This window comes from Mastigoproctus giganteus, chromosome 11, assembly GCF_048544385.1.
Source record: "Mastigoproctus giganteus isolate SK-2022 chromosome 11, ASM4854438v1, whole genome shotgun sequence".
In the NCBI taxonomy this organism is placed as follows: Eukaryota; Metazoa; Arthropoda; class Arachnida; order Uropygi; family Thelyphonidae; genus Mastigoproctus; species Mastigoproctus giganteus.
In genome coordinates this window covers 30,159,573-30,186,269 of record NC_143585.1, presented here as the reverse complement: position 1 = coordinate 30,186,269, position 26,697 = coordinate 30,159,573, and the positions used below count along the sequence as shown (strand labels likewise).

The 26,697-nt window shown below is 36.7% G+C and overlaps 1 protein-coding gene across 1 annotated transcript in view; it reads left to right on the top strand.

The window, feature by feature from the left end:
* Positions 1–26,697, top strand: part of LOC150077846 (regulating synaptic membrane exocytosis protein 2-like) — a 723,475-nt gene that overhangs the window by 535,835 nt on the left and 160,943 nt on the right. Inside the window, exon 19 of the mRNA XM_090384380.1 lies at positions 19,900–20,168. Within this exon, the coding sequence (XP_090240506.1) occupies positions 19,900–20,168 (269 nt within the window). The remainder of the gene's footprint in view (positions 1–19,899; positions 20,169–26,697) is intronic.

Here is a 26,697-nt window from a genome sequence, read left to right as displayed (position 1 = left end):
CTCTGTCTTCTCCTACTCAACCATTCCTTTATCCATAGCAGCAATTTGCCACCAGTGCCACACTGCTCCAATTTGTTCAGCAGTCTTCCATGTGCAACAGTATCAAAAGCCTTTCTAAGATCCATATATATATATGATATCAAAGTTAATCCCTACATCCAGTTCCTTTGTGACCACATTGTAGTATCTAATGAAACTGGTCAGGCAAGACTTTCCCAAGTTGTCTATTCTTAGCCTGTTTGAAATCTAGTTTACGATATGCAAACTAGATTTCTAATGTTCCATGATGTCCATCATAACCTCAAAAGACATCATTTAAACTGCATGATGGAAGAGATGGGAGGGGGAGTTTTCCAGAGCTTTGCTTTGGAGACTAAACATGGGTTCCACACTTCAGGCCTCCAATAAGCAAAATGGTATTATTGCACAAGTTGATGAGCGTCCTCTATCACCTAGTATTACTTGTTAACACAGAGGGGCAGCATTCCTCCATCTGGTGTGGGTGCCACACCTTGACCTCTGATTAAGTTGGTTCGTTTCTGGGTGAACAACTCCAGTTTTCTAGGTGCCGTATTTCAGGACTTGCACATGGCATTATACCAAGGGCTACTAACAGTCCCACCATTGTGAAGGTGCAAGCAGAGGATTTGGCTGTCACAGACTGACTAGATTTTTCCAAAATTAGCTCCGCTTGACTGGAGTATCACCCAAATATCAGTTCCACAAGCATTTTAGACTCCTAGTAGCAAGCCCATACCTCAGAGAATGTCTATGACAATCTCAAGCACCAATATATCAAGTTGGAAATATACAGTTTCTTTCAAAAGTGATGGTCAATAATTTAAGTGTGTGTACAGACTACACTATGCAAAAAAACCTAGTAAACATGGGTCCTTAAGTGAATTGTTTTCGAGATATTGCACATTTCTAGCTGGGATCTACCACTGACAAGGTGAACTGTACAGAGTTGGGATCCACCACTAACTTGTTTGTTTAGGTTAGGTTATGCTCATTCTCTCTCAATGCTCTGAGCGTAGCAGGCATACTAGTACTTGTCCAAGGATAGTCAACATTAGCATTAGCATTAGCATTAGCATTAGTAGAGGCATATGATGCAAGAAAGCAAGCTTATTCAGCATCAGCCAAAAAAAAAAAAAAACCCTCTCCCATTTCACCCCTCCGTTCGTTCGAAATACCTGTCCAGTTGAGCTTTAAATTTGTTTAGGCTATCAACTTCAACAACAAGTGATGGAAGTCGGTTCCACCAACCAACCACCCGCTGGCCAAAGGCAAATTTCCGCACATCTATCCGACATCCGTCCTTCCTCAATTTGAATTTATGCCCTCTCAGGTGATTATTCTGAGAAAGATGAAGAATCCCATTGGCATTGAGCATGCTCAAACCATTCAAAGCCTTATACACCTCTATCAGATCACCTCGCCGGTGCCTAGTCTCCAGACTCTGTAATTTGCAAAACTTAAGCCTTTCTTCGTAAGAGCAACCCTTTGTTCCATTTACTAATCTTGTTGCCCTTCTCTGTACCCGTTCCAGCAGCTCTACATCCTTCTTGAAATGAGGCCTCCAGACCTGTATACAGTACTCAAGATGTGGCCTAACCATTGCCTTATACAAGGGAATAATCACCTCCTTATCCCTGCTAGAAAAATTCCTGTATATCATTGACAAGACACCATGAGCTACTCTTGCAGCTCGTCTGCACTGCTCAGAGAACTTCATATCTGCCTGCACAATTACCCCCAGGTCCTTTTCATTCTCCACCACTGTCAGTGTAGTACCGCAGAGTTGATACATTGCTCTGGGGTTACTGTTACCCATATGTAGTACTTTACATTTGTCAATGTTAAACTTCATTTGCCACCTCTCAGCCCATCTGTTCAACCTTTCCAGATCCTGTTGCAGCAGCATAGCGTCAGTAGTGTCCTTAACGACCCTGCCAACCTTTGTATCATCTGCAAACTTAGACATTAAACTTGATATCCCATCATCAATATCATTCATAAACACCGAAAACAACAATGGACCCAACACTGAACCTTGAGGAACTCCACTAATAACATTAGTCCACGTTGAGCAGTGTCCATTGATTACCACTCTCTGTCTTCTGCCACTCAACCATCCCCTTATCCATAGCAGCAATTTGCCTCCAATGCCACACTGCTCCAATTTGTGCAGCAGTCTTCCATGTGCAACAGTATCAAAAGCCTTTCTAAGATCCAAATATATAATATCAAAGTTATTCCCTGCATCCAGTTCTTTTGTGACTACATCATAGTATCCAATCAAATTGATCAGGCAAGACCTGCCCTTAACAAAACCATGCTGCGTCTGAGCTATAACTGAATTCTTGTCTAGATGATCCTGCAGTGCTTCTTTAACCAGTGCCTCCAGTAATTTACCTGGAACAGAAGTTAAACTAACAGGTCTATAATTACTTGTGTCAGCCTTTGATCCTCCTTTGTGAATTGGGGTTACATTTGCACATCTCCAGTCTATGGGTACCTCCCCTGAGTCCAAAGAAGCTCTCATAATTATGGCTAGGGGTTTGCATACTTCCTTTGCTGCCTCCTTTAATATAACTGGATAGATCCCATCCACCCCAGGTGCCTCTTTTATGTTTATCCTCAACAATCTCTCCTCCACTTTCCTCTCAGTTATTACAAAATCATCCAGCTCACTGCCAATGTTTACTTTACCTACATCATTCTCCTTCCTGAATAACTCCTCATGCGTGAATGTAGATGCAAAATACTCGTTTAGATTGATAGCCACCTGAGCAGGATCCTCAACTGTTGAACCATCAATATCCAGTGGACCAATCTGATTCATCCCTTTCCTTCTCGAGTTCAAGTATGTAAAGAACTCCTTTCTGTTTTTCTTTGCATCCTTTGCCAAGGATTTTTCGTAGTCTGCCTTTGCCTGCCTAATCTCCTTTGTGACTTGGTTACAGACCAACTTATATCTATCATAGGCTTCCATGTCACCCATTAATTTGTATGTATCCCATGCATTTTTCTTCTCTGCCACATGTCTCACTAGTCCATCTGACAACCATTTAGGCCTAAACCTTGAATAATATTTCTTAGTTGGTATGTAAAGCCTGGTAGCCACCAAGATTAGTTCCTTGAATGCTTCCCATTTTGAGTTTGCTGTTGGTAACATCATCAGTTGGTCCCACTGTATAGAATTTAAATACTGTCTCAGACCATCATAGTCGCCTTTACGAAAACAAAAACCCTTCCCTTTACCTCTGATGGTAGTTACCTCCTTGAGTAAATCCCACTTCAACACACTGTGATCACTGCCACCTAGTGGTTCATTTATCTGCAGGTTCTTAATGCATGAAGAATCACTACTGATAATCAGATCAAGAGTATTGCTCCCTCTTGTTGCCTCACGAACATGCTGATGTAGAAAACAATCATCCAATAAATCCACAAAAGCCTTGCTAGTGTGCGAGTGACCAACCCACAAATTCCAGTCAATATCTGGGAAATTAAAATCCCCCATTATAAGACTCTCTGATTTATTGGCCCATTCTATTTCCCTGTACAATATATTATTATACTCATCAGAGTCATTAGGCCTATAGCACACTCCTACTCTCAATTTTGATTTCCCTATGCTTATGTCACACCAAACTGACTCGACACTGCCCTGTCCATCGATGTCAACTGGCTTCACTTCCTTTGACTTTATGTGTTTCTTAATTAATAGCATAACCCCTCCTCCCCTCCTGTCCTGTCTATCCTTTCTGTATACATTGTATTCCCCAAATTCCAGTTCCGCATTACTTATATCTGTGTGACACCACGTCTCTGATATCCCAACAATATCTGCCTTTGATGTTTTGAGCAATACCTCAAATTCATCAAATTTATTTACCAAACTCCTAGCATTGGTGTATACAGAAGTGTACATGCACCTGTTTCTATTCTTAGCTACCCTAACACAACCCATGTGTTTACTTGTAACGCAATGACTACCAGCAGTCTCTGAAATATCCTGCATCTTGTTTTTCAGACTTCTGCTCATTTGAATAGAAGCAGTGCAAGAATCACTTCCACCTCTGCCAGTGGCTACTGTTAATCTATTAGTCCTTGTATCCCCCCCAACTAGCAGTTTTCTGACCCACCTAACACTGCCTCGACAGCATCAGCAAAAATTCTTGCACCCTTTCTATTTAAGTGTATCCCATCCCTGTAGAAGCAATCTCTCCTGTTAACAAGTACAGTCCAGGCTGAAAAAAATTCTACCCCTTGAGCCTTGCACAATCCCTCCAGGGCCGAATTGATCGACAAGGCTCTCATCATATACTCCCTCCTATCGTGTCTGGGCAGAATTGCAGACACTTTCAAGTTCAACCCTAATTCACGGCTTTTTTTCAACAGTGACCTGTACTTGCTAAGTAATTCCGCCGGTCTCCTACTCTTAATATCATTAGTGTCAACGTGTACAACTATGGAAAGAGGTTACAGCAACAAAGAGTGTACGGACATACACTTCATGTATGGTAAAGCCAACAGTAGTGTACTCGAGGCTGCATGTTTGTACCATGAAACATTTCCCGTGCCGAAGGCAGCCCAATAGGTGCACATTCATCATTGTACATCAATGCCTTAGAGAACATGGGCCCTTCACACATGGAGTACAAGCAGGTAGGCCCAGAAGAAAAACACCTGATGTTAAGGAAAGGGTGTTAGAAAGAATAGAACAAAATCCAGGAATTTCGACAAGGAGGTTTACTCTGTGAGAGCATGCACTGAGTCATAGCAGTGTGCGAATTTTACATTGCCAATTACTGTGCCAATATCATATCCAGCGTGTACAAGGCCTCAGCAATACAGACTACCCTCCCAGAGTGAACTTCTGCCAGTGAATGCAACAACAGTGTGTCTTGAACCCCAATTTTTAAACAACATTTTGTTCACTGATGAAGCTGGGTTTATTCGTGATGGTATTTTTAATTTTCATAACTGTCACGTTTGGTCCGACAAAAATCCTAATGCAATTAATGAGTCATGACATCAGCAATGTTTCTCGTTGAATGTCTGGGTAGGACTACTAGTAGACCATCTAATTGGACCACACTTTCTGCCAAACAGGCTGACAGGAGAGGTGTACTTTCAGTTCCTGCTGAATGTTCTTCCAGACCTCCTTGATGATGATAATGTTCCACTTCAACAACGGTAGAACATGTGGTTTATGCATCATGGTGCACCGGCACATTTTTTTAGAGTTGTGACTTGAGCAGAATATCAGTATCTAACTAGGTGTGGTCAACGATGGATAGGCAGAGGTGGGCCTGTAATGTAGCCTCCCAGATCACTAGACTTAAATCCTATGGATTTTTGTATTTGGGGTCATGTAAAAAGCTTAGTGTACAATTCTGACATTAACACAGTTGAGGAATTACAGCGTCGTGTTGAAGGAGCCTTTCAGCAAATCAGAAATGACCCAGGAATGCCTGAGAGGATTCGCAACTCAATGCAGAGAAGACTACAAAGCTGCGTATGGATGCAAGGACAGCATTTTTAACACCTTTTGTAACATCATGTAACATGTAACATCTGTGAAATCCTGTGGTGTTGAATCCAAAAATTAAAAATGTATTATCTTATGTTTAATAAAACCACCCTTAGCAAAGGATTCACAGCTTTTTGCTAAACTAGTGCTCCCATAGTCAGTGGTAGATGGCTTAAAAACTAAATTTCACACAAGAGTAAAATGCACTTTTGAGATACTGCATTGACCCAACAACTCCAAAAGCAGTACAGTATTTATACTTCAGAATTACAAATATCTTAAAACTTTCCAGAAATATACTGAGTGAGTGAGCCTCGAACAAATTCCTGTCTGTTTCTGAAAAGTTAACATCTCACACAACAATTTATCTTCATAAATAATTATATTCATTAGAGTGATTTAAACTATTCTTTGCTCGACAGTCTCATTTTTGTTTTCAGTTACTTATATCACATGACTGACTTGATATTATTTTGACAATTCTCATCTGTTGTGTATGCACTTGAATTTGCATGCTTTACAATTAGAAACATATCCCCCTTTCCCCTCCTTATAATCTGCCTTTCTTTTTTCTGTTCTGTTATAACCAACAGATTTCTTTTTTCTGTTCTGTTATAGCTGCTAGAATATGTATGTTAGGAAACATACATATTCTAGCAGCTAACAACCAAATGGAAAAGGGGAAAGTGGGATTGGAAATGTTAAAATCTAATGAAATTTTAAGAAGGTACAGTCCACTCTTATATATAAAGTGAATGAAGGGGTTGAAGAAAGAAGGGTGACTATAAACGTCAGTGAGACAGTGTCTCCTTTCAGACAAATTTGTCCTATAAAAATCACATAACTTACTAGAAAAGGACATTCAGAAGTTAAAAATTCTGGAGAACCAGTAAGACGATATGTCTCCTTCAAATATATGCTGTCCAGCCAAAAAATTATGACCACTTCCATGTTTTAAAAAATTGCCATTCCTCCCCACTTGGTGGTATATATGTTGCAGTGGGAACTGGTAATTTTAATTGGTAAATTAATAAAATGCAGGTTCACAGCATGCAGTCCATATTGAGATACTTGATTGACATGGGCAAGGGACGTGATCTGATGGACTTAAGTAAAGGGATGTTTACTGGGTACCAGTTGAATGGCGGCAGTATTACAGAAACTGTATCGTGCATTGTTCACAGAATGCTGCAGTTAAAGTGTTCCAAGAGTGGACAGAACAGCAATAACCAGGCCAGTGGGAGCTGCCATACCTCATTGATGGTCATGATGAATATGGGCTGTCCTGTCTTGTGTGAGCTAATAGATGGGGAGCAGTCCATATGGGTCTCTAGAGTAGGTGCCTGATTAAGCTACCCATGCATGCAGCCACCCATCACCAATGACACCCAAAGTTTGCATCAGAATGGCATTGTTGGACCGTTGATGACTGGAAAAAAAATTGCCTTTTTCAATGAATCATGTTTCTTGCTATTCCACGTGAATGGTAGATAGAGGGTATGATGACAAACTGTGGAGAGGAACCACTCTGATGGCCTGGTCCAACGGAAACAGGTAGGTAGTTTTAGTGTTTTGGTATGAGAATGTTTTTCTGGGAATCTCTTGGAGCCCTCATACACCTAGACCACAATCTGAATGCTAAAAACTACCTATCCATTGTGGACTGCTTTCTAAACATGGGTGTGTTCCAGCAGAATAGTGTGACCTGCCACATTGCTGTTATTATTCAAGAGCAGTTCACTGAATGCAAAAGTGACTTCCAGGTGTCACCTTGGCTGCTGAATTCTTTAGATATGAATCCCATTGAACATCTTTTGGATCGTGTGATCAACAGATTCACGCAATCCCAAAGATTTGGCTTTTGGATCCAGGATTTGGCTCCTCCACCAGAGACTATCCCAGATCTGTGGGATGCAAGCCTGATGACATGGTACAACATGCCTTCTGTAGAGTCCATGCCTTGCTGTGTGACAGTGGTAGTGGCAGCAAGAGGAGGACATACATAGATGGTCATAATGTTTTAAATGGACAGTGTATATATATTGCTGTCCCATTAGTTTGCAAGTACTTGTTTATTGGCGCCTCCGTAGCCAGGTGGGAAGGAGCAGCAGTGCGTAGCACACGCTTCTTGATTAGACCGGGGTTCGAGCCCGTCAGGGACTGACCACCACATATCCCGGAGCAATATGGCCTTAGTTGCTAATGCTCCTAAAAACCAAAACAACAACAACTTGTTTATTATAAAAACTTGTTGTGAACATTTTGATATCAGTCTGATGTCTATTGGAGTTCAGATTAATGTTTTGTGATATATATATATTTATATTAGTGATAAAAAAGAAAGTTAATATCTATAATGACAGGTCAACTTTAACCGATATTTATGGGTCAATGCAGTTGCAAGCAATCATGCAATACACCCATAATGTATATAAAATAAAAAAAAAAGAATAGCGAAAGCTTAAAAAGCGGTACTCACCTTGAAATTAATCTGCGATGGTTTACTTAGGTAGCGTGGTTAATGTTTAAGTTGAATTGTTAAATTGAAAAATTAAAAGGGAGGGAAGTAGGTAAAAGTTGACTGAGTTAAATAGGCGCAAGGAAATAGAAGTGTACACATCCAGTCCTTGGTTGTCATCGAAATAAAAGAAAAGAAAAGAATAGTTAAAAACTGTAAGTGAATCCGGTGAAGCCAATAGTCTTTACGAGGACTTTCGTTAGTTAAAGAACGTCTTCAGTTGGCAATGTGTGGGGAGAGAACGCGCATGGTATTTTAAGAATAAAAAATTATACTCTCGTGATGCCTTTTTTGACATGTGGGAACTTTAATCTCGAGAGGTTCCAAATTGGGGAAAGATTGAAGGGGAGTTTAGAATTTAGAATTTTGAGGTTAGAGTGGTGCTTGTACCATTCAATAACTAGGGCTTCATATTGAAGTATTCTGTAGCTGGATTTTAGTTTAATGATGGAAATGGCAGAGTCGATGAGCGGGTTGTGGTTGTGAGTCTGGGCATGAGTTGTAAGTTCTGTGACAGATTGGTTAGACATGAGACTATGGAAATGGTAGTAGGCACGGGTGTTGGATGTTTTTGATGAGCCAAATTTAGTAGTGGTACTTCCGATATAACATGTGTTGCAGTTTTGTTGACAATTAATGAGATATATAATATTATTAAGGTCGTTTGTAGGATATTTGTATGTGTCTTTATAGGTGCTGAAGAAGGATCCTAATTTGTTGTAGGTGGAAAAAACAAGGGAGATATCAGTGTTGTTAAATAGGCGTCGGAACTGTCCTGCTAGTTCATTGTGGTAAGGGAGAACTATGCAGATGTTTGTTTTATTTTTGTCTTTAGTTGGGGTGTTAGATTTAAGCGTTAAGGATTGTATTTAAAATAAGTTGGTGGGGGTAACCTCTGGATATAAATTTGTCAGTAATATACTGTATTTCATTGTGAAGGTCAGTGGGTAAGGAACTATACTTTAGTGCATTGTGAATTTGGTTATATAAAACTGCCTTTTTAGTGTTTAGAGGGTGATGAGAAGCAAAATATAAGTATTTGCCGGTGTTTGTATTTTTCCTGAAAATTTTCGTATTTAATTTTGCACCTGTTATATAGATAGTAAGATTAAGGAAATTTATCTGATTATTTTGTCCAATTTCAAGGGTGAATTTAAGTCTATCGTGTACAGAGTTGAGTTTTACGAAGAGGTTATCAATAATGGATCTGTTGCCTATTACAAGAATGTCGTCGGCATAGCGCATGTATAGTTTTAGTTCAGGGGGAAAGGGGTGTATAATTTGGCCTTCAATGGCGGCTAGGTAGATTTTGGATAATGGAGCCGAAATCCCCAGTCCCATTGGTAAGCCAAATATTTGTTGGAAGATTTTTCCGTTGAATCTAAAAAATCTTGCTTCTAATAGAAGGGTGGCGAGTTCAAGGATATGGTCTATAGAAAGAGAGGTACGTTTTGTTAAGGTATCGTCTGTTTCTAAGAGTTTGCATAAGGCTTGTAAAGTAAATGGAATATGGACATTTGTGTAAAGAGAAGTAACGTCATAGGAAGCTAGGATGTCTGTATCGGATATTATGATATTATTAATTTTTTGAAAAGCTTGATTGGTGTTATTGATCTTGAATGTGGAAAATTTAGTAAGGGGGGTTATAATTTTGACCAGGAAGGAGGATAAATTAGAGAAAGCTGAATTGCTGTATGATACAATTGGTCTTAAAGGGTGGTCAGCTTTGTGTAACTTGATAATCCCAAACATGTGGGGGAGGATGTTATTGCGAATTCCAATTTGCTGTAGTGTGGAAAGGTTGATTTCCCTATTTTGCCTGAGTTTCCTGAGAATTATGTCAAGTTTATTTTTGAGTCTTACGATGTTATGGTTATTAACATTTATGTATGTGTTTGGGTCTGCTAAGATGGATTCTAATTTTTCGGTGTAGGTGTCTTTATCTATTATAACGATCGTATCACCTTTATCAGCTTTTTGAATAATAACATTAGAAGTTTTACTGAGTTTGTGTAAATCCATAAGCTGTTGTTTTTTTATATTAGAGCAGGAAGAAAGTTTGGTATTAATAATACTATTTGTTTGGTGCATTAGGCGCCATTTACCCCTTTCCCCCTGAACTAAAACTATACATGCGCTATGCCGACGATATTCTTGTAATAGGCAACAGATCCATTATTGATAACCTCTTCGTAAAACTCGACTCTGTACACGATAGACTTAAATTCACCCTTGAAATTGGACAAAATAATCAGATAAATTTCCTTAATCTTACTATCTATATAACAGGTACAAAATTAAATACGAAAATTTTCAGGAAAAATACAAACACCGGCAAATACTTACATTTTGCTTCTCATCACCCTCTAAACACTAAAAAGGCAGTTTTATATAACCAAATTCACAATGCACTAAAGTATAGTTCCTTACCCACTGACCTTCACAATGAAATACAGTATATTACTGACAAATTTATATCCAGAGGTTACCCCCACCAACTTATTTTAAATACAATCCTTAACGCTAAAAATAAAATTAAATCTAACACCCCAACTAAAGACAAAAATAAAACAAACATCCGCATAGTTCTCCCTTACCACAATGAACTAGCAGGACAGTTCCGACGCCTATTTAACAACACTGATATCTCCCTTGTTTTTTCCACCTACAACAAATTAGGATCCTTCTTCAGCACCTATAAAGACACATACAAATATCCTACAAACGACCTTAATAATATTATATACCTCATTAATTGTCAACAAAACTGCAACACATGTTATATCGGAAGTGCCACTACTAAATTTGGCTCATCAAAAACATCCAACACCCGTGCCTACTACCATTTCCATAGTCTCATGTCTAACCAATCTGTCACAGAACTTACAACTCATGCCCAGACTCACAACCACAACCCGCTCATCGACTCTGCCATTTCCATCATTAAACTAAAATCCAGCTACAGAATACTTCAATATGAAGCCCTAGTTATTGAATGGTACAAGCACCACTCTAACCTCAAAATTCTAAATTCTAAACTCCCCTTCAATCTTTCCCCAATTTGGAACCTCTCGAGATTAAAGTTCCCACATGTCAAAAAAGGCATCACGAGAGTATAATTTTTTATTCTTAAAATACCATGCGCGTTCTCTCCCCACACATTGCCAACTGAAGACGTTCTTTAACTAACGAAAGTCCTCGTAAAGACTATTGGCTTCACCGGATTCACTTACAGTTTTTAACTATTCTTTTCTTTTCTTTTATTTCGATGACAACCAAGGATTGGATGTGTACACTTCTATTTCCTTGCGCCTATTTAACTCAGTCAACTTTTACCTACTTCCCTCCCTTTTAATTTTTCAATTTAACAATTCAACTTAAACATTAACCATGCTACCTAAGTAAACCATCGCAGATTAATTTCAAGGTGAGTACCGCTTTTTAAGCTTTCGCTATTCTTTTCTAGTCTATTAACACGGTACTTGAAGATTTCTAAAAATTTCGTATTGTATATAAAATATTAAGGATAATAGAAAATGATAGAAAAAGTAAATCAATCAAATAATAATACTTTCAGGGACTTAAGAAAATGCAAAAAAAAAAAAAAAAAAAACAATTATTATCGCTTTTTACCCACAATCTAGATGACTTCAACTGGGGCCAACCACCCAGACTGAAGGCAAAAAGCGACAAGAGGTTCTCTGTTTCTGTAATGATCAATATATGCTAAGTAATTTAAATCTAAACCAAATATAAACCAATATAGGCCAAATATAAATCAAATGTAGTAAATAGAAAGTTAAGAAATTTTAGAAATATTAGAATGAAAAGTAAGAAAATATAAGTAAAATATAAATGTAAGCATATATTAATCATTGTTGACCCGACAGAGAACGTAATTTAATGATTAAAATAAGATTAAATATATAATACACACTACATATTTACCGTATCTAGGACATAATGTAATAGTCGTCAAAATAATATGTGGTGTCCCCTTTGTGATGGATACGGTAAAAATAAATAATTAATCAATTAGCTAATCAAATAGCCAATCAAATTTAAGTTAACCCAAAGAGAAACATGCAGATAGTAAGAAGAAAAACTAAAGGAGTAGGAATAATAGAACCTGAACTCCACAAAGGCAAAAAATAGTGGTATAGATAAGAAATAGTTTCTCCTACGTCCTCGGATTGCCCTAATAATTTCGGAGAAATAAAAATAAAGTGTGTAGGACAGCTTAAAGACATTACAAGATATAAGTTGTGGCTCGGGTATGCCCGGGATTGCAAACCCATTCCTATAATAGGACCCTGAGCCGAATTTGCACGTTACCTCAGCATGAACTTAAGTGAATTTAAATGAATTTAACTATATGTATAAAAAAAAAAAAAAAAAAAAATGATACACTGTAATTTGGAAGCCGGTGGGTACAAGTTTTCTATGCCATAAGACACCAAGAATGCAAAGTGTATCCCATGTACATATATACATGGCACTAAATATGACAATTATTTGAAAATTATATTGAAACAATGGGTTCGGAAAACAAATTTTTGAAATTAATTATGCTTATCACTTTCCTGAAGTGATATTTCAGGTAAGCGATAGGGAAATTATTATTAATCAACTTGTTGTACTGCTGAACAGTTTTTATTATATATGTTTACGTCAATATTATTATGGAATATTTCTATATGAAGATCCAGGTAATTTGCTGTAGTATCGGAACTATTAGTTTTTTCTAATACAAGTTCTTCTGGATATAATTTACTGTAATCCTGGACGAAATGTGGACAATTAAAAACACATAGATCATCTACGTATCTGTATATAAGTAGGTTATCTTGGAATGCTCTTTCTGTATAATATAGATAAAGGTTTGCGATTATGCTTGATGCTGGACTTCCCATAGGGGTGCCAGTCATTTGCAAGTATAACGATGTTCTGTCATATACATAATTATTAGAGTATCCCAATAGGTTAAATCAACCTTTATAGCATTTTTATTTTCCAAATATAGTTTCTGGAGAACGACTTTTAAATTATCAAGATTAATGCTCGTAAATAGACTGTTAAAGTCAAATGTATGTATTTGTTGAATATTGTTATTTTTTATTGCATTTATAATCGCCAAGTTATTATTTATTATAATAGTTTTATTTAAGTTATTTAATATAATTTTAAGTAACTTTTCTAATGCTTTTCCTGGAAATTTAGCATAACTATTTCTACATGATGTTATGAATCTGAAAGCGTGTGTGTGTGTTATTTGGTTTTTAGGAGCATTAGCAGCTAAGGCCATATTGCTCCGGGAAATGCAGTGGTCATTCCCTGACCTTTCCGCATCCTCCGTATTTGGTGGTGACAGGCTTGAACCCGGGTCTAATCAAGAAGCGTGTGCTACGCACTGCTGCTCCCTCCCACCTGGCTACAGAGGCGCCCTATCTGAAAGCAATAGGTGATTTATGAAATTTGGGTATGCCATATATAAACGGATATTTTAGGTTATTATACTTTAACTTTAATTTTTTATGCAATGCAATTAATTTTTTGATTATTATATTAGAAGAACTGTAGTTCATTTTTTATAATTTCTATATAATATGATTTACATATGATTGCATAATTGCAAGCAGCATTGTCAACGGGAGTAATTACAAAATGTTCATGTATATCTTTGAGCTGCCTATTTATTAATTTGGTATTATATAGATTATACTGTATGAATTTTAATTGATTATATTTGTTAGATATGATATTAATCATTGTAAATAACCACATGTGGTATGCCTCAACTGGTATGTTATATTTGTATGCTGATCTTATGCAGTATTTTAGTAAATCTAGATATAACAATTTTTTAAAGGTAGATTTATTAATAGGTAGATTAGGTCGAAATTTAAAACCCAGTGATAAAATATCTCTAAGTTCAGGATATGGAATTATATCTAAATTGCCAGTTATAATGTGGTTATGGTTAGGATCCACGTATCTATGAAATGAAGGGTTGTGGCAAACACATGTATCCTGTCCAATGTTAATAGTGTGAAGGTTTGTAGCTATTATTTTATAGTTACACGCTTTAAGACCAAATGGTTTAGAATATCTAAATCTGATATTAATATGTAAGTTATTAATAGGCAGCAAGTCATTACGTAAATTAATAGTTTTTTGTATATCCAAATCATCCATCATTTTATTTTGAAAGTATAAGACGAGAACGGAGTTTTCTTGGTGCTTGTTAATATTCAAAATAGTAATTCTGAATTTAACAATGTCTAATATAATGTGCATAAGGTGAAAAGATGAAAAGACATAATCATTGGCTTTTCTATTTAATGCTTTGAGTACACTAAGTTTAATTCTGAAAAGTGTGTTATGTATTTTACTAATATTTATAGGATCAGTGTCCCACATTTTGAATAAATTTATGAAGTCTCCTAGATGTTCTCGGTTGCTTTTATATGTGTTGGATGTACTATATTTTCTTTTGCAATTATATTTATGAAGTTTGGCAATTTGAAACATATTATAAAGACAAATATCTTTTAAATTATTTGTCATATATTTTTGATTAAATTTATTATTTAGACTGTATGGATATAGTGTTTTATATTGTAACATGCTAATTTCTTCTTGCAATAATCTTTCATTTGTGTTATTAATTACGGTAAGTATTGAAATGAAAATATTACCAAAATTATGTTTTTGGAAATGTCTGAATTCAATATCATGTTCCAGATTACCTATTTTCTTACTGGATTTGTTATTATAAGTATTAATATCGGAATGATGAAGGTTAATTCTGATATGTAGATTATTGCTAGTTTGACCAATATATTTAATATTGCAAGTACGACAAGTGATCATTAGCATTAGCATTAGCATTAGTAGAGGCATTTGATGCAAGAAAGCAAGCTTATGCAGCATCAGCCAAAAAAAAAAAAAAAAAAAGTAACATAAATAAATAAAAATAACCACTTCCACTTCACCCTTCTGTTCGTTCGAAATACCTGTCCAACTGAGCCTTAAACTTATTTAGGCTATCAACTTCCATGACAAGGGATGGAAGTCTGTTCCACCTACCAACCACCCGCTGGCTAAAGGCAAATTTCCGCACATCTATCCTACATCTGTCTTTCCTCAATTTGAATTAATGCTCTCTCAGGTGATTATTCTGAGCAAGAGGAAGAATCCCATCAGCATTGAGCATGCTCAAACCATTCAAGGCTTTGTACACCTCTATCAGATCACCTCGCTGGTGCCTAGTTTCCAGACACTGTAATTCGCAAAACTTAAGCCTTTCTTCGTAAGAGCACCCCTTTGTCCCATTCACCAATCTAGTTGCCCTTCTCTGTACTCGTTCCAGCAGCTCTACATCCTTCTTGAAATGAGGCCTCCTGGCCTGTATACAGTACTCTAGGTGTGGCCTGACCATTGCCTTATACAAGGGAATAATCACCTCCTTATCCCTGCTAGAAATATTCCTGTATATCATTCACAAGACACCATGAGCTACTCTTGCAGCCCATCTGCACTGCTCAGAGAACTTCATATCTGCCTGCACAACCACCCCCAGGTCCCTTTCACTCTCTACCACTGTCAGTGTAGTACCACACAGTTGATACGTTGCTCTGGGGTTGCTGTTTCCCATATGTAGTACTTTACATTTGTCAATGTTAAACTTCATTTGCCACCTCGAAGCCCATCTGCTCAACCTTTCCAAATCCTGTTGCAGCAGCATCATATATATAACATTATTCATTTTACAGAATATTTGCGAATTCGTATTAATTGTAGCATGATTTGGATGCATATAGGGGCAAGTAAGACATAATTTGTTATTACAAGGTTGAAATTTAAGAGATGGTAATCGGATATTAGTGCCAGAAGCATTATATGCTAAACTGCTCTGTAAAGTGTGTGATATTTGTGTATGTGTCAATGTATTAGCATGGTTAGGATTACTATCCAGGGCAACAATAGTATCCTCGGTCACTTTTATCCTACTCTGCCAATGTAGTATTTTATTATTACTATATTTAAGTGACATAATAAGAGCAAAGTTAATATAAAACAAAATATAAAGTAAAATCAAGATGTGCAATCATAAATCCATGAAGGTAAAATTAAGAAAGATCAATGAAGTTAAGAAAAAAGGAAAAGAAATATAATAGAAAAAGCAATCTTAGGTAGTGTATACTTAACCTAAGCAAAGCTTTTGTATATATTTATATTAGTGATAAAAAAGAAAGTTAATATCTATAATGACAGGTCAACTTTAACTAATATTTATGGGTCAATGCAGTTGCAAGCAATCATGCAATACACCCATAATGTATATAAAATATTAAGGATAATAGAAAATGATAGAAAAAGTAAATCAATCAACTGATGATGTTACCAACAGCAAATTCAAAATGGGAAGCATTTAAAGAACTTATCTTGGAAGCTACTAGGCTTTACATACCAACTAAGAAATATTGTTCAAGGTTTAGGCCAAAATGGATGTCAGATGAACTAATGAGGCATATGGCAGAGAAGAAAAATGCATGGGATACTTACAAATTAACATATGACATGAAGCCTATGATAGATATAAGTTGATATGCAACCAAGTTACAAAGGAGGTTAGGCAGGCGAAGGCAGATTACGAGAAATCCTTGGCAAGGGATGCAAAGAAAAACAGCAAAGAGTTCTTTACTTATGTAAACTCTAGAAGGAAGGGGATGAATCAGATTGGTCCACTTGATATCGATGGGTCAACTGTTGATGATCCTGCTCAGGTAGCTAACAAACTAAATGAATATTTTGCATTGACATTCACACATGGGGAGTTATTCAGCAAGGGGAATGCCAGAGGTGTATTCAACTCTAGCAGTAAGCTACAGAATCTTGAAATAACTGGGAGTAAAGTGGAGGAGGAACTGTTGAAGATAACACAAGAAAGGCACCCGGGGTGGATGGGATCTATCCAGTTATATTAAAGGAGGCAGCAAAGGAAGTAAGCAAACCCTTAGCCATAATTATGAGACTTTCCTTGGACTCAGGGGAGGTACCCATAGACTGGAAATGTGCAAATGTGACCCCAATTCACAAAGGAGGATCAAAGGCTGACACAAGTAATTATAGACCTGTGAGCTTAACTTCTGTTCCAGGAAAATTAATGGAGGCACTGGTTAAAGAAGCACTGCAGGATCATTTAGACAAGACTTCAGTTATAGCTCAGACACAGCATGGTTTTGTTAAGGGGAAGTCTTGCCTGACCAACTTGATTGGATACTATGATGCAGTCACAAAAGAACTGGATGCAGGGAATAACTTTGATATTATATACTTGGATCTTAGAAAGGCTTTTGATACTGTTGCACATGGAAGACTGCTACACAAATTGGAGCAGTGTGGCATTGGAGGCAAATTGCTGCTATGGATAAACGGGTGGTTGAGGGGGAGAAGACAGAGAGTGGTAATCAATGGACACTGCTCATCGTGGACTAATGTTATTAGTGGAGTCCCTCAGGGCTCAGTGTTGGGTCCATTATTGTTTTCTGTATTTATAAATGATATTGATGATGGTATATCAAGCTTAATGTCCAAGTTTGCAGATGATACAAAGGTTGGCAGGGTTGTCAAGGACACTACTGACACTATGCTGCTGCAACAGGATCTGGAAAGGTTGAGCAGATGGGCTGAGAGGTGGCAAATGAAGTTTAACATTGACAAATGTAAAGTACTACACATGGGAAACAGCAACCCCAGAGCAACGTATCAACTCTGTGGTACTACACTGACAGTGGTAGAGAATGAAAGGCACTTGGGGGTGGTTGTGCAGGCAGATATGAAGTTCTCTGAGCAGTGCAGACGGGCTGCAAGAGTAGCTCATGGAGTATTGTCAATGATATACAGGAATTTTTCCAGCAGGGATAAGGAGGTGATTATTCCATTGTATAAGGCAATGGTCAGGCCACACCTAGAGTACTGTATTCAGGTCTGGAGGCCTCATTTCAAGAAGGATGTAGAGCTGCTGGAACGAGTACAGAGAAGGGCAACAAGATTAGTGAATGGAACAAAGGGGTGCTCTTACGAAGAAAGGCTTAAGTTTTGCAAATTACAGTGTCTGGAGACTAGGCACCAGCGAGGTGATCTGATAGAGGTGTATAAAGCCTTGAATGGTTTAAGCATGCTCAATGCTGATGGGATTCTTCCTCTAGCTCAGAAAAATCACCTGAGAGGGCATAAATTCAAATTGAGGAAAGACAGATGTAGGATAGACGTGCGGAAATTTGCCTTTAGCCAGCGGGTGGTTGGTTGGTGGAACAGACTTCCATCCCTTGTGGTGGAGGTTGATAGCTTAAATAAGTTTAAGGCTCAGCTGGACAGGTATTTTGAACAAACAGAGGGGTGAAGTGGAAGTTGGTTTTTTTTTTTTTTTTTTTTGGCTGATGCTGCATAAGCTTGCTTTCTTGCATCAATTGCCTCTACTAATGCTAATGCTAAATGCTAATAATAATACTTTCAGGGACTTAAGAAAATGCAAAAAAAAAAAAAAAAAAAAAAAAAAAAAATTATTATCGCTTTTTACCCACAATCTAGATGACTTCAACTGGGGCCATCCACCCAGACTGAAGGCAAAAAGCGACAAGAGGTTCTCTGTTTCTGTAATGATCAATCTTCTTGATTAGACCGGGATTCGAGCCGTCACCACCAAATACGGAAGATGCAGAAAGGTCAGGGAATGACCACTGCATATCCCAGCGCAATATGGCCTTAGTTGCTAATGTTCCTAAAAAAAAAAAAAATCAAATAACAAGTAATGATCAATATATGCTAAGTAATTTAAATCTAAACCAAATATAAACCAATATAGGCCAAATATAAATCAAATGTAGTAAATAGAAAGTTAAGAAATTTTAGAAATATTAGAATCAAAAGTAAGAAAATATAAGTAAAATATAAATGTTAGTGATGTACATGAGAGTGATATATATATATATATATCCGAAAAATTAATCTGATATATATATATATATATATATATATATATATATGATATAGATATATATATAAAATGTTGAATAATTGTTTTTTTTTAATATTGAATAAAATTTTTTTTAATGTTGAATTTAATAGTTTGAGATAGTAATAAGCATAATTGAATGAGTAATAAACAATTACTTCAATAATCAAAATAATCAATTATATGCAAAATAGTTTATTATGAAATGCACGTGGAATTTTCATAATTGATTATATGCAGATTAATCAATTATGAAATGTACATTGCATTTTCATAATTGATTATATGCAGGTTACTCAATTATGAAATGTTCATTGCATTTTCATAATTAATTACATGCAAATTAGTTTATCACAAAATTGACAACAATAGTGACTGAATGGAACTATTGCCTGAGTACTGCATGCATGCACACACACACACACCACCAACCACTATGTACATATATAGAATGAATGGATCTATTGTTCTAGTGGTAACAGCACTTATAGATTTAGTTTTGATAACAGCAGATTGAATGTCTCCACTGTTATGTTTTTTTGCTTCTTTCTTCAGTTTTCTTCTTTTTGGTTTTGTAATCACCTAATTTGCATATAATTGATTATGAAAGTGCCATAATTGATTATTTCAATTATGACTCTCGATTATGCCCATCACCAGTTTGAAGTAGAGATGCATACAGGAAATTTATGTATGCAATCCTCTGCTCCCAAACCTTTGAGATATAAATTACAGAATGAACAAGGTATTTGTTATATATTTATGTATACCCATTTGTGTAATTATTCTTAGTTCACGTTTATATTCTTGTTATAGTGAATTTACATCTCGGATGCAGGGATATGGGCCTGTCCATCCTCCACGGCCTTCTCAAGGGACCATGAACCATAGTTTAAGTAATAGTGATGGTCCTAATGATGATAAGGCAGATGGAAGTTTGTCTGATACGGCTGTTGGCTCAGCAACTGATAAGAGAATTGTAGCAGAACAGCACAGTGGGAACAGGCCATGGTCTGGTGGCAGGGTTACACAATTTGGGGGGTTATCCAAACGAAGCAGTAGCACATCACAGCTAAGTGTTTCAGGTATGTGGCCTAAGCTTCTTCCTACTGATTATTGCTGTATAAATTTTTTCTCTTAATTAGTGTACCTCTCATTAAAAGTTAACCATACTTATTAAAATAATAAAGATGTAAGTAGAACTAATGGCATTTATTTTTCTTTTGTTTTGAGATAGTAGATTGAAATTAAAGCTCCCTCTCTCCATCAGGTTAGCCTAGGGCATTATCTCATATATTTCAAAATTGTTTTATAGTGGTTCTAAGTAAACATGCGACTTTTAAATACTGTGTTTATGAGTGTCTACCATTGTATTTCAAAATAAAAACAGCCCATGAGAGTGCTCTAAGATACCTCCCTCCCCACCTCACATGTATTGCAAATTTAGTTGGATTAGACTGAAAACATTATTGAGGCAGGAGTAGGGAAACTTTTAAGCTGGCAGGCCATACAAAGAATGGTAAATGTTAAAAGAGGGGAGGGGAGATGGAACTGAACTGAACTGTTGTGTACTGTAACAAAGAGGAATATTTAATCCAAGGTAACTGCTTTGTATTAAAGGAGCTTACAGTATTAAACAGTAAACAAATAATGGCTAATGTAAAGAAAGCCTGCACAAGAAGCATGCAAAATTTTGATGAAATTTACCTGTAAAAGTACTTTGTTGTAATGGCATTTGTATTGTTGCTCGCTCGGTAAAAAGCTGGTGGGTGTTATCGGTCTGGAGTAGAAGTTGAATCCCATGGGAGCTTGAAACCCTCCCGAAGTGGAGGGGGGTAACCTGGCCTTTTTTCTTTAGAATCACTAATTGAATTAACTAATTGAATCACGAACAGAGTCATATTGGAATTTCTGGCATCGGTAAAAATGTTTGTAATGTAGTTTCACTGGTAAACATTTTCGAAGTTTGCCGTGCTTCTCGTGTGGGCTTCCTTTGCCCTTTTTTTTTTTTTTTTTTTTTCCTTAATAAATAATTTATCCACTAGTCCACCAGTGATTCTAAAGAAAAGAGGTCAGGTTACCCCCTCCACTTTGGGAGGGTTTCAAGCTCCCATGGGATTCAATTTCTACTCCTGACAAATAACACCCAATGTGTGTTTACTGAGCGAGCAACAATACAAATGCCGTTACGGCAAAGTACTTTTACCGGTAAATTTCATCGAACTTTTGCATGCTTCTCATGCAGGCTTCCTTTACCTTCACCAAAATAATTTTAACTTTTGAGATTTGCACAGTAAACAATAAAATGAGAATGTTAAATAAACTTAAAGGACATTCTCTTTGAACTTTTTCTTTAAGCTCTTCCTCAGTGGCTAAAGACAACAGCTAGATTAACCTAAAAGTCCTGGACTACTGTGATGCTTGCCATCTTCCTAGGTATATGAGAATTTTGTGCATATTGTCCTTTGTACAAATACTACAATAATGTGAACTTATACTACAGTGATGATCACAGGTGCTAGAGGAGTGTCCAAATACTTTTCTACGTTCATCATGCTTTCATTAGTCTGAGATTCTGAGATGGTACTGTTGAGTATTCTTTGCAGTTTATAGATGCCTTCACAAGTTAACTGTTCTGCTCTACTAAAATTGACAATTTTAGTAGACAATAATAAAATTGACAATAATGACAATAAAAACTTAATAAGGGCAGGTTGCTCTTGTCAACAGTTATATCCTCATCCCTTCTGGAGTATTTCCTATACTCATTCCTAAAGCATACAATAAAATGTTCAGAGCTGTTGACAACATTGGACATAAGTCTTGTGAAATGTTGATGGCTTGATATGATGCACTGCTACTTTCGAGATTGCAGTGGATTGTCATTTTGAAGTAGAAAAGGTCCCGTTTTATAGACGTTATACAGAACAAGCAAAGCAGAATTATCTAGAGTGTAATAGACACTAGCTTGAGATGAAGTCTATGGTAATAGAAAAATGACTGCATAATGATTCAACCACTGTCAGACTTCACTGTAGATTCACTATGTCCTCAGTTGTAATCAGAACAGCAGTACTTCCAAGGATATTGATATTTATTCAGGAAATTAATAATGTGTAAATTTAAATAGTGGGAAAGAAGCAGATGTTAACTAATTGGAACTTAAATCAAGTAAAGGAAAATCAACAAATGATAAAAACATTACTGGCAAAATTTCTAACTGGCATGTTCTTTAAGAGTTTGTGGAAATTTCTGCTAACACCCTTTAACAGCCATGATTCTAAAAGTTGTAAATTTTGACTAGAGGGAAGTTCAACTAAGATAACAGCTTCATTAATTAATTATATTTTAAAAAGAGTATATGTATATGCTTAATTTCACCTAACTGTAATTACCAATAAAACTCCTGATATGTTTTAGGTGATTTTTTTTTCTGCCTGTTGTTTAACAGTTGTAATACCCTATACTATAGATGCTAAAATATTTTGTAAAAAATAGAAGGGATTCTAATTTTTATAAAATGAAATACAATATGAAATAAAAAAGCATGTTTTATTAATTTTTTGTGTAATCTCAGTTGTTTTGCAGATCAGTGGAATGAAACTCACAGACTCAACTTTAAAAACCTCTGCTCTAATACTAAAGTTGAAGAATCCTCATAACAATTATTGTGCACTACCAGCATATTATGCATTATATATTTTTTTCTATGATATCATTAGTCTGATAATGTGAAGTCTTTCCACCATAGATCAACTACTAGAATTTAATATGAGATTAAATCACACTAGATTTAGAACAAAATGATTGTATTAATTTTTTTATTTGAACATTTATAAAGATTGCTATACAAATTGGGCCAGTGTGGCATTAAGGCAATTTACTGCTATGGATAAAGGGATGGTCGAGTGGCAGAAGACAGAGAGCGGTTATAAATGGATGCTGCTCTTCTTGGACTAATGTTATTAGTCCAAGAAGACACTGAGACAATCAGGGTTCAGTGCTAGGCCCTTTACTGTTTAACATATTTATTAATGATATTGATGAAGGCATATCAAACTTATTGTCTAAGTTTTCAGGTGATACAAACGTTAGTGGGGTGGTTAATAATAGGAATCAAGGAATACTACTGCAACAACACCTAGAAAAATTAGACAGATGGGCTGAGAAGTGGCAATTAAAGTTTAACATTGGTAAATGCAAGGTACTGCATAGGTGGTACCACACTCAAGGTGGCCAAAATTAAAGAGATCTAGGAGTTTCTTTAATTTTATTCTGCAATCTGACATGAATATTCCTGAGCAGTGCAGATGGGTTACTAAACAGCTCATGGAGTTCAGTGATATACAGGCACTTTGCCTTTATATCACTGAGAGGAAGTGATTATTCCATTGTATAAAGCAATTGTTAGGCCACATGTTTAGTGCTGCATACAGGTCTGCAAGCCTCATTTTAATAAAGATGTGGAACTCTTAGAATGAGTGCAGAGAAGAGCAACCAGATCATTCAAGAACACAAAGGGGTATTCTTACCACAAAAAGCTTTGGTTCTGCAGATTGCACCAATTAAAGACTAGCCGCTTGCAAGGAGACCTGCTTGCAGTATTTAAAATTTTAAATGAATTGAGTAAACTTAATCATGATAGTATCCTCGCTCTTTCTCAGACAACATATACTTTCTCAGATAAGGGGACATAAAATACTTAAATTGATAAAGGCTGGCTCATTATAGACATGTGAAAATTTTCTTTCTGCCAAAGAGTGAAATCTGGTGTTGTGCAAGTGGATACTTTGAATAAATTTAGCAAGAATTGGACATGTTATTAGAGGGAACGGACAGATGAAGTGGGTAGTATGTTTTTTTTAGCTGATTCTTTAGCTTGCTTCTTTGCATCATTTGCCAATACTAATAATAATAAACTTGAGCAGACGGCCTTAAAAACATGCATTTACAAAAAACCAACACATACTAAATAATACTTGCATTTCATTTTCATCATTCTTACATTATTAAGAAATTGATCTTATGCACATAAATTCATGATTCCTTCAAATATAGTTCTGATTTATATAGTTGTGATATAGTTCTAAGTTAATAAATTAAACTTACATTGCAGCAGTCTTTTGTAAATGATTACTATATCCTCTCAGTTATATTAATAGCTCCATAGATAAAATGATTCACTGTAGACCAGAGGGTTCCAAAGTGTGGGGTGCACCCCTATCTGGGATGGCACATTTGGTTTTTTGGGGTTTGGGGCACTTGTTGTTTTCATGAAGCACTTTTTTAGCAAAATATGGCCAAAACAACCCACTAATCCAGGTACATTACAAAGCATTATTTATTTATTTATATTATTCATATTTCATTTGAATTTTATTTTGTTGAGATTAAATGTATTGAAGTATATATTAATTTATAAAAGTATGTATATTCATATAAAATCTGTTTCATTGCACTTGTTCTGGAACTTGAGGGGACATGTGAAATTTATGAAGAATTTTAAGATGGCTCAAGGTATAAAAGTTTGAGAACCTCTAGTTTAGACTATGATAGGTTTTCCATAATTTGACATGACTTTAGTTTTAAACTAATAATGCAAAAATAGGCTCTTTAATTAATAGACACCCCAAGAATTATACAGGATTGAATAACATTATACCTAAGATTGTAATACACAGTATGATAGTAACATAACAATGTTTTGTGGCACCTTTACAGCATGAGGCACCAGACCATACTATCATGAGAGAAGTTTTAATAGAAGTTATAGCCAGGTGGAACTGAGCACATACATACATACATACATACACTCTTTAAAACATAAGCTATTAATAAAGCAGTGGTGGTCAGGACACCTCACAGGTTCCCCTTGAAAATAACATACCCATGTTAACTGTTAATCAATGATTAAAAATTTCAGATATTTCTAACTTCCTGAATTGAGTCAGAATTTTACTGCAGTAGTTTCTGAAGCGATTTTTTTATGGTTTCACATAGAAGTTGGGAGCGACTCTCAGTCACCCTCAACTTCCGCATCAGGTGCCTGTCACTGTTCAAAGTATTTGGATTTTGCTTGAAGAATGACATGCTACTGGACAAGCACCAATGCTGTGTTTGTTTATGAGCCTGAAAATGGAAGTGATTAATAGTGTAAAATATACATAAGTTTTTAAAATTTTTAATAATGTTTATATAGATAATAAGCAGAAATACTTGTACATGCACAGATTGAAATTTCGCACACTTAATATCTTTTAATCGAAAAAAATGGAAGCAAGCACTTTAGAGAACTGATGCATCTGTTTTACAACGATGAGCCAAAACATTATGACCAGCGAGTCATTATGCAAATTGAAGCAACTGCAGTTGAACTACGGCACGTGCACAGGTTGGGACACGGTATAAAAAACACCTGATACTGAGTTCCATTAATCAGTGTTACTCTTGTTCTTCAGGTGGGAAAGGCAGCGGACTTAAGCGAGTTTGACAAACGCCAAATTGTAATGGCCAGATGACTGGGTCAGATCCTATCCAAAATGGCAAATGGTGGAATGCTCATGGTCAGCTCATGTACCTACCGAAAGTGGTCCAAGGAGGAGAAACCCACAAACTGCCGGCGAGGTGTTGGACGACCATGGCTCATCGATGCTTGAGGTGAGCGAAGGCTCTCCCGGATGGTACGTGGCAACAGAAGGGCAACTGTGGCGCAACTTGCTGGTAATTGGAATGCTGGTGATGGGAGTAATGTGTCACAACATACAGTACATAGAACCCTGCTGAAAATGGGGCTGTGTAGCCACAGGCTGCTCTGAGTGCTTATGCTTACCACAGTTCACTGGCGACAGTGCCTACAATAGGCATGCGAGCATCAAAACTGGACCGTCAGTGATTGGAAGAAGGTCATTTGGTCCAATGAATCACATTTCCTGTTGCACCATGTGGACGTACGTGTATGTCGTTTACCTGGGGAAGTGATGGTGCCTGGATGCACCGTGACAAAAACAAGCCGGTGTTAGTGGTGTCGTGCTTTGGACGATGTTCTGCTGGGATACCCTGGGTCCAGTCATCCATATGCTGGGCACTCCAACGTCTGCCACTTACCTAAACATCATTGCTGACCAGGTACATCCTTCCATTGCAACGGGCTTTCCCTCTGGTGGTGCCACCTTTCATCAGGATAATGCAGCATGTCACACCCTCCGGATTGCTCAAGACTGGGTCGCAGAACATGAGGAAGATTTCCAAGTATTGCCGTGGCCTCTAAATTCCGCAGACATCAATCCTATTGAGCATCTGTGGTTTGTGTTAGAACAGCATCTCAACCACAGACCTTACAAGAGTTAATGGATCTGCTGGTTATGTGTTGGTATCAGATACCACAAGGCACATTTATAAATCTTGTAGCGTCCATGACTTGCCAGGTACAAGCTGTTTTGGCTGCATGTGGAGGACCAACATCATATTAGGTAGGTGGTCATAATGTTTTGGCTCATCAGTGTATGTCTAATATGGTTTTGTAATTTTTAGCTAAATTAGTATATATATATATATATTTTTTTTTTCAAAACAAAAAAGGTCTAAAACACACTTGATTTTAAAATTTACATCCAA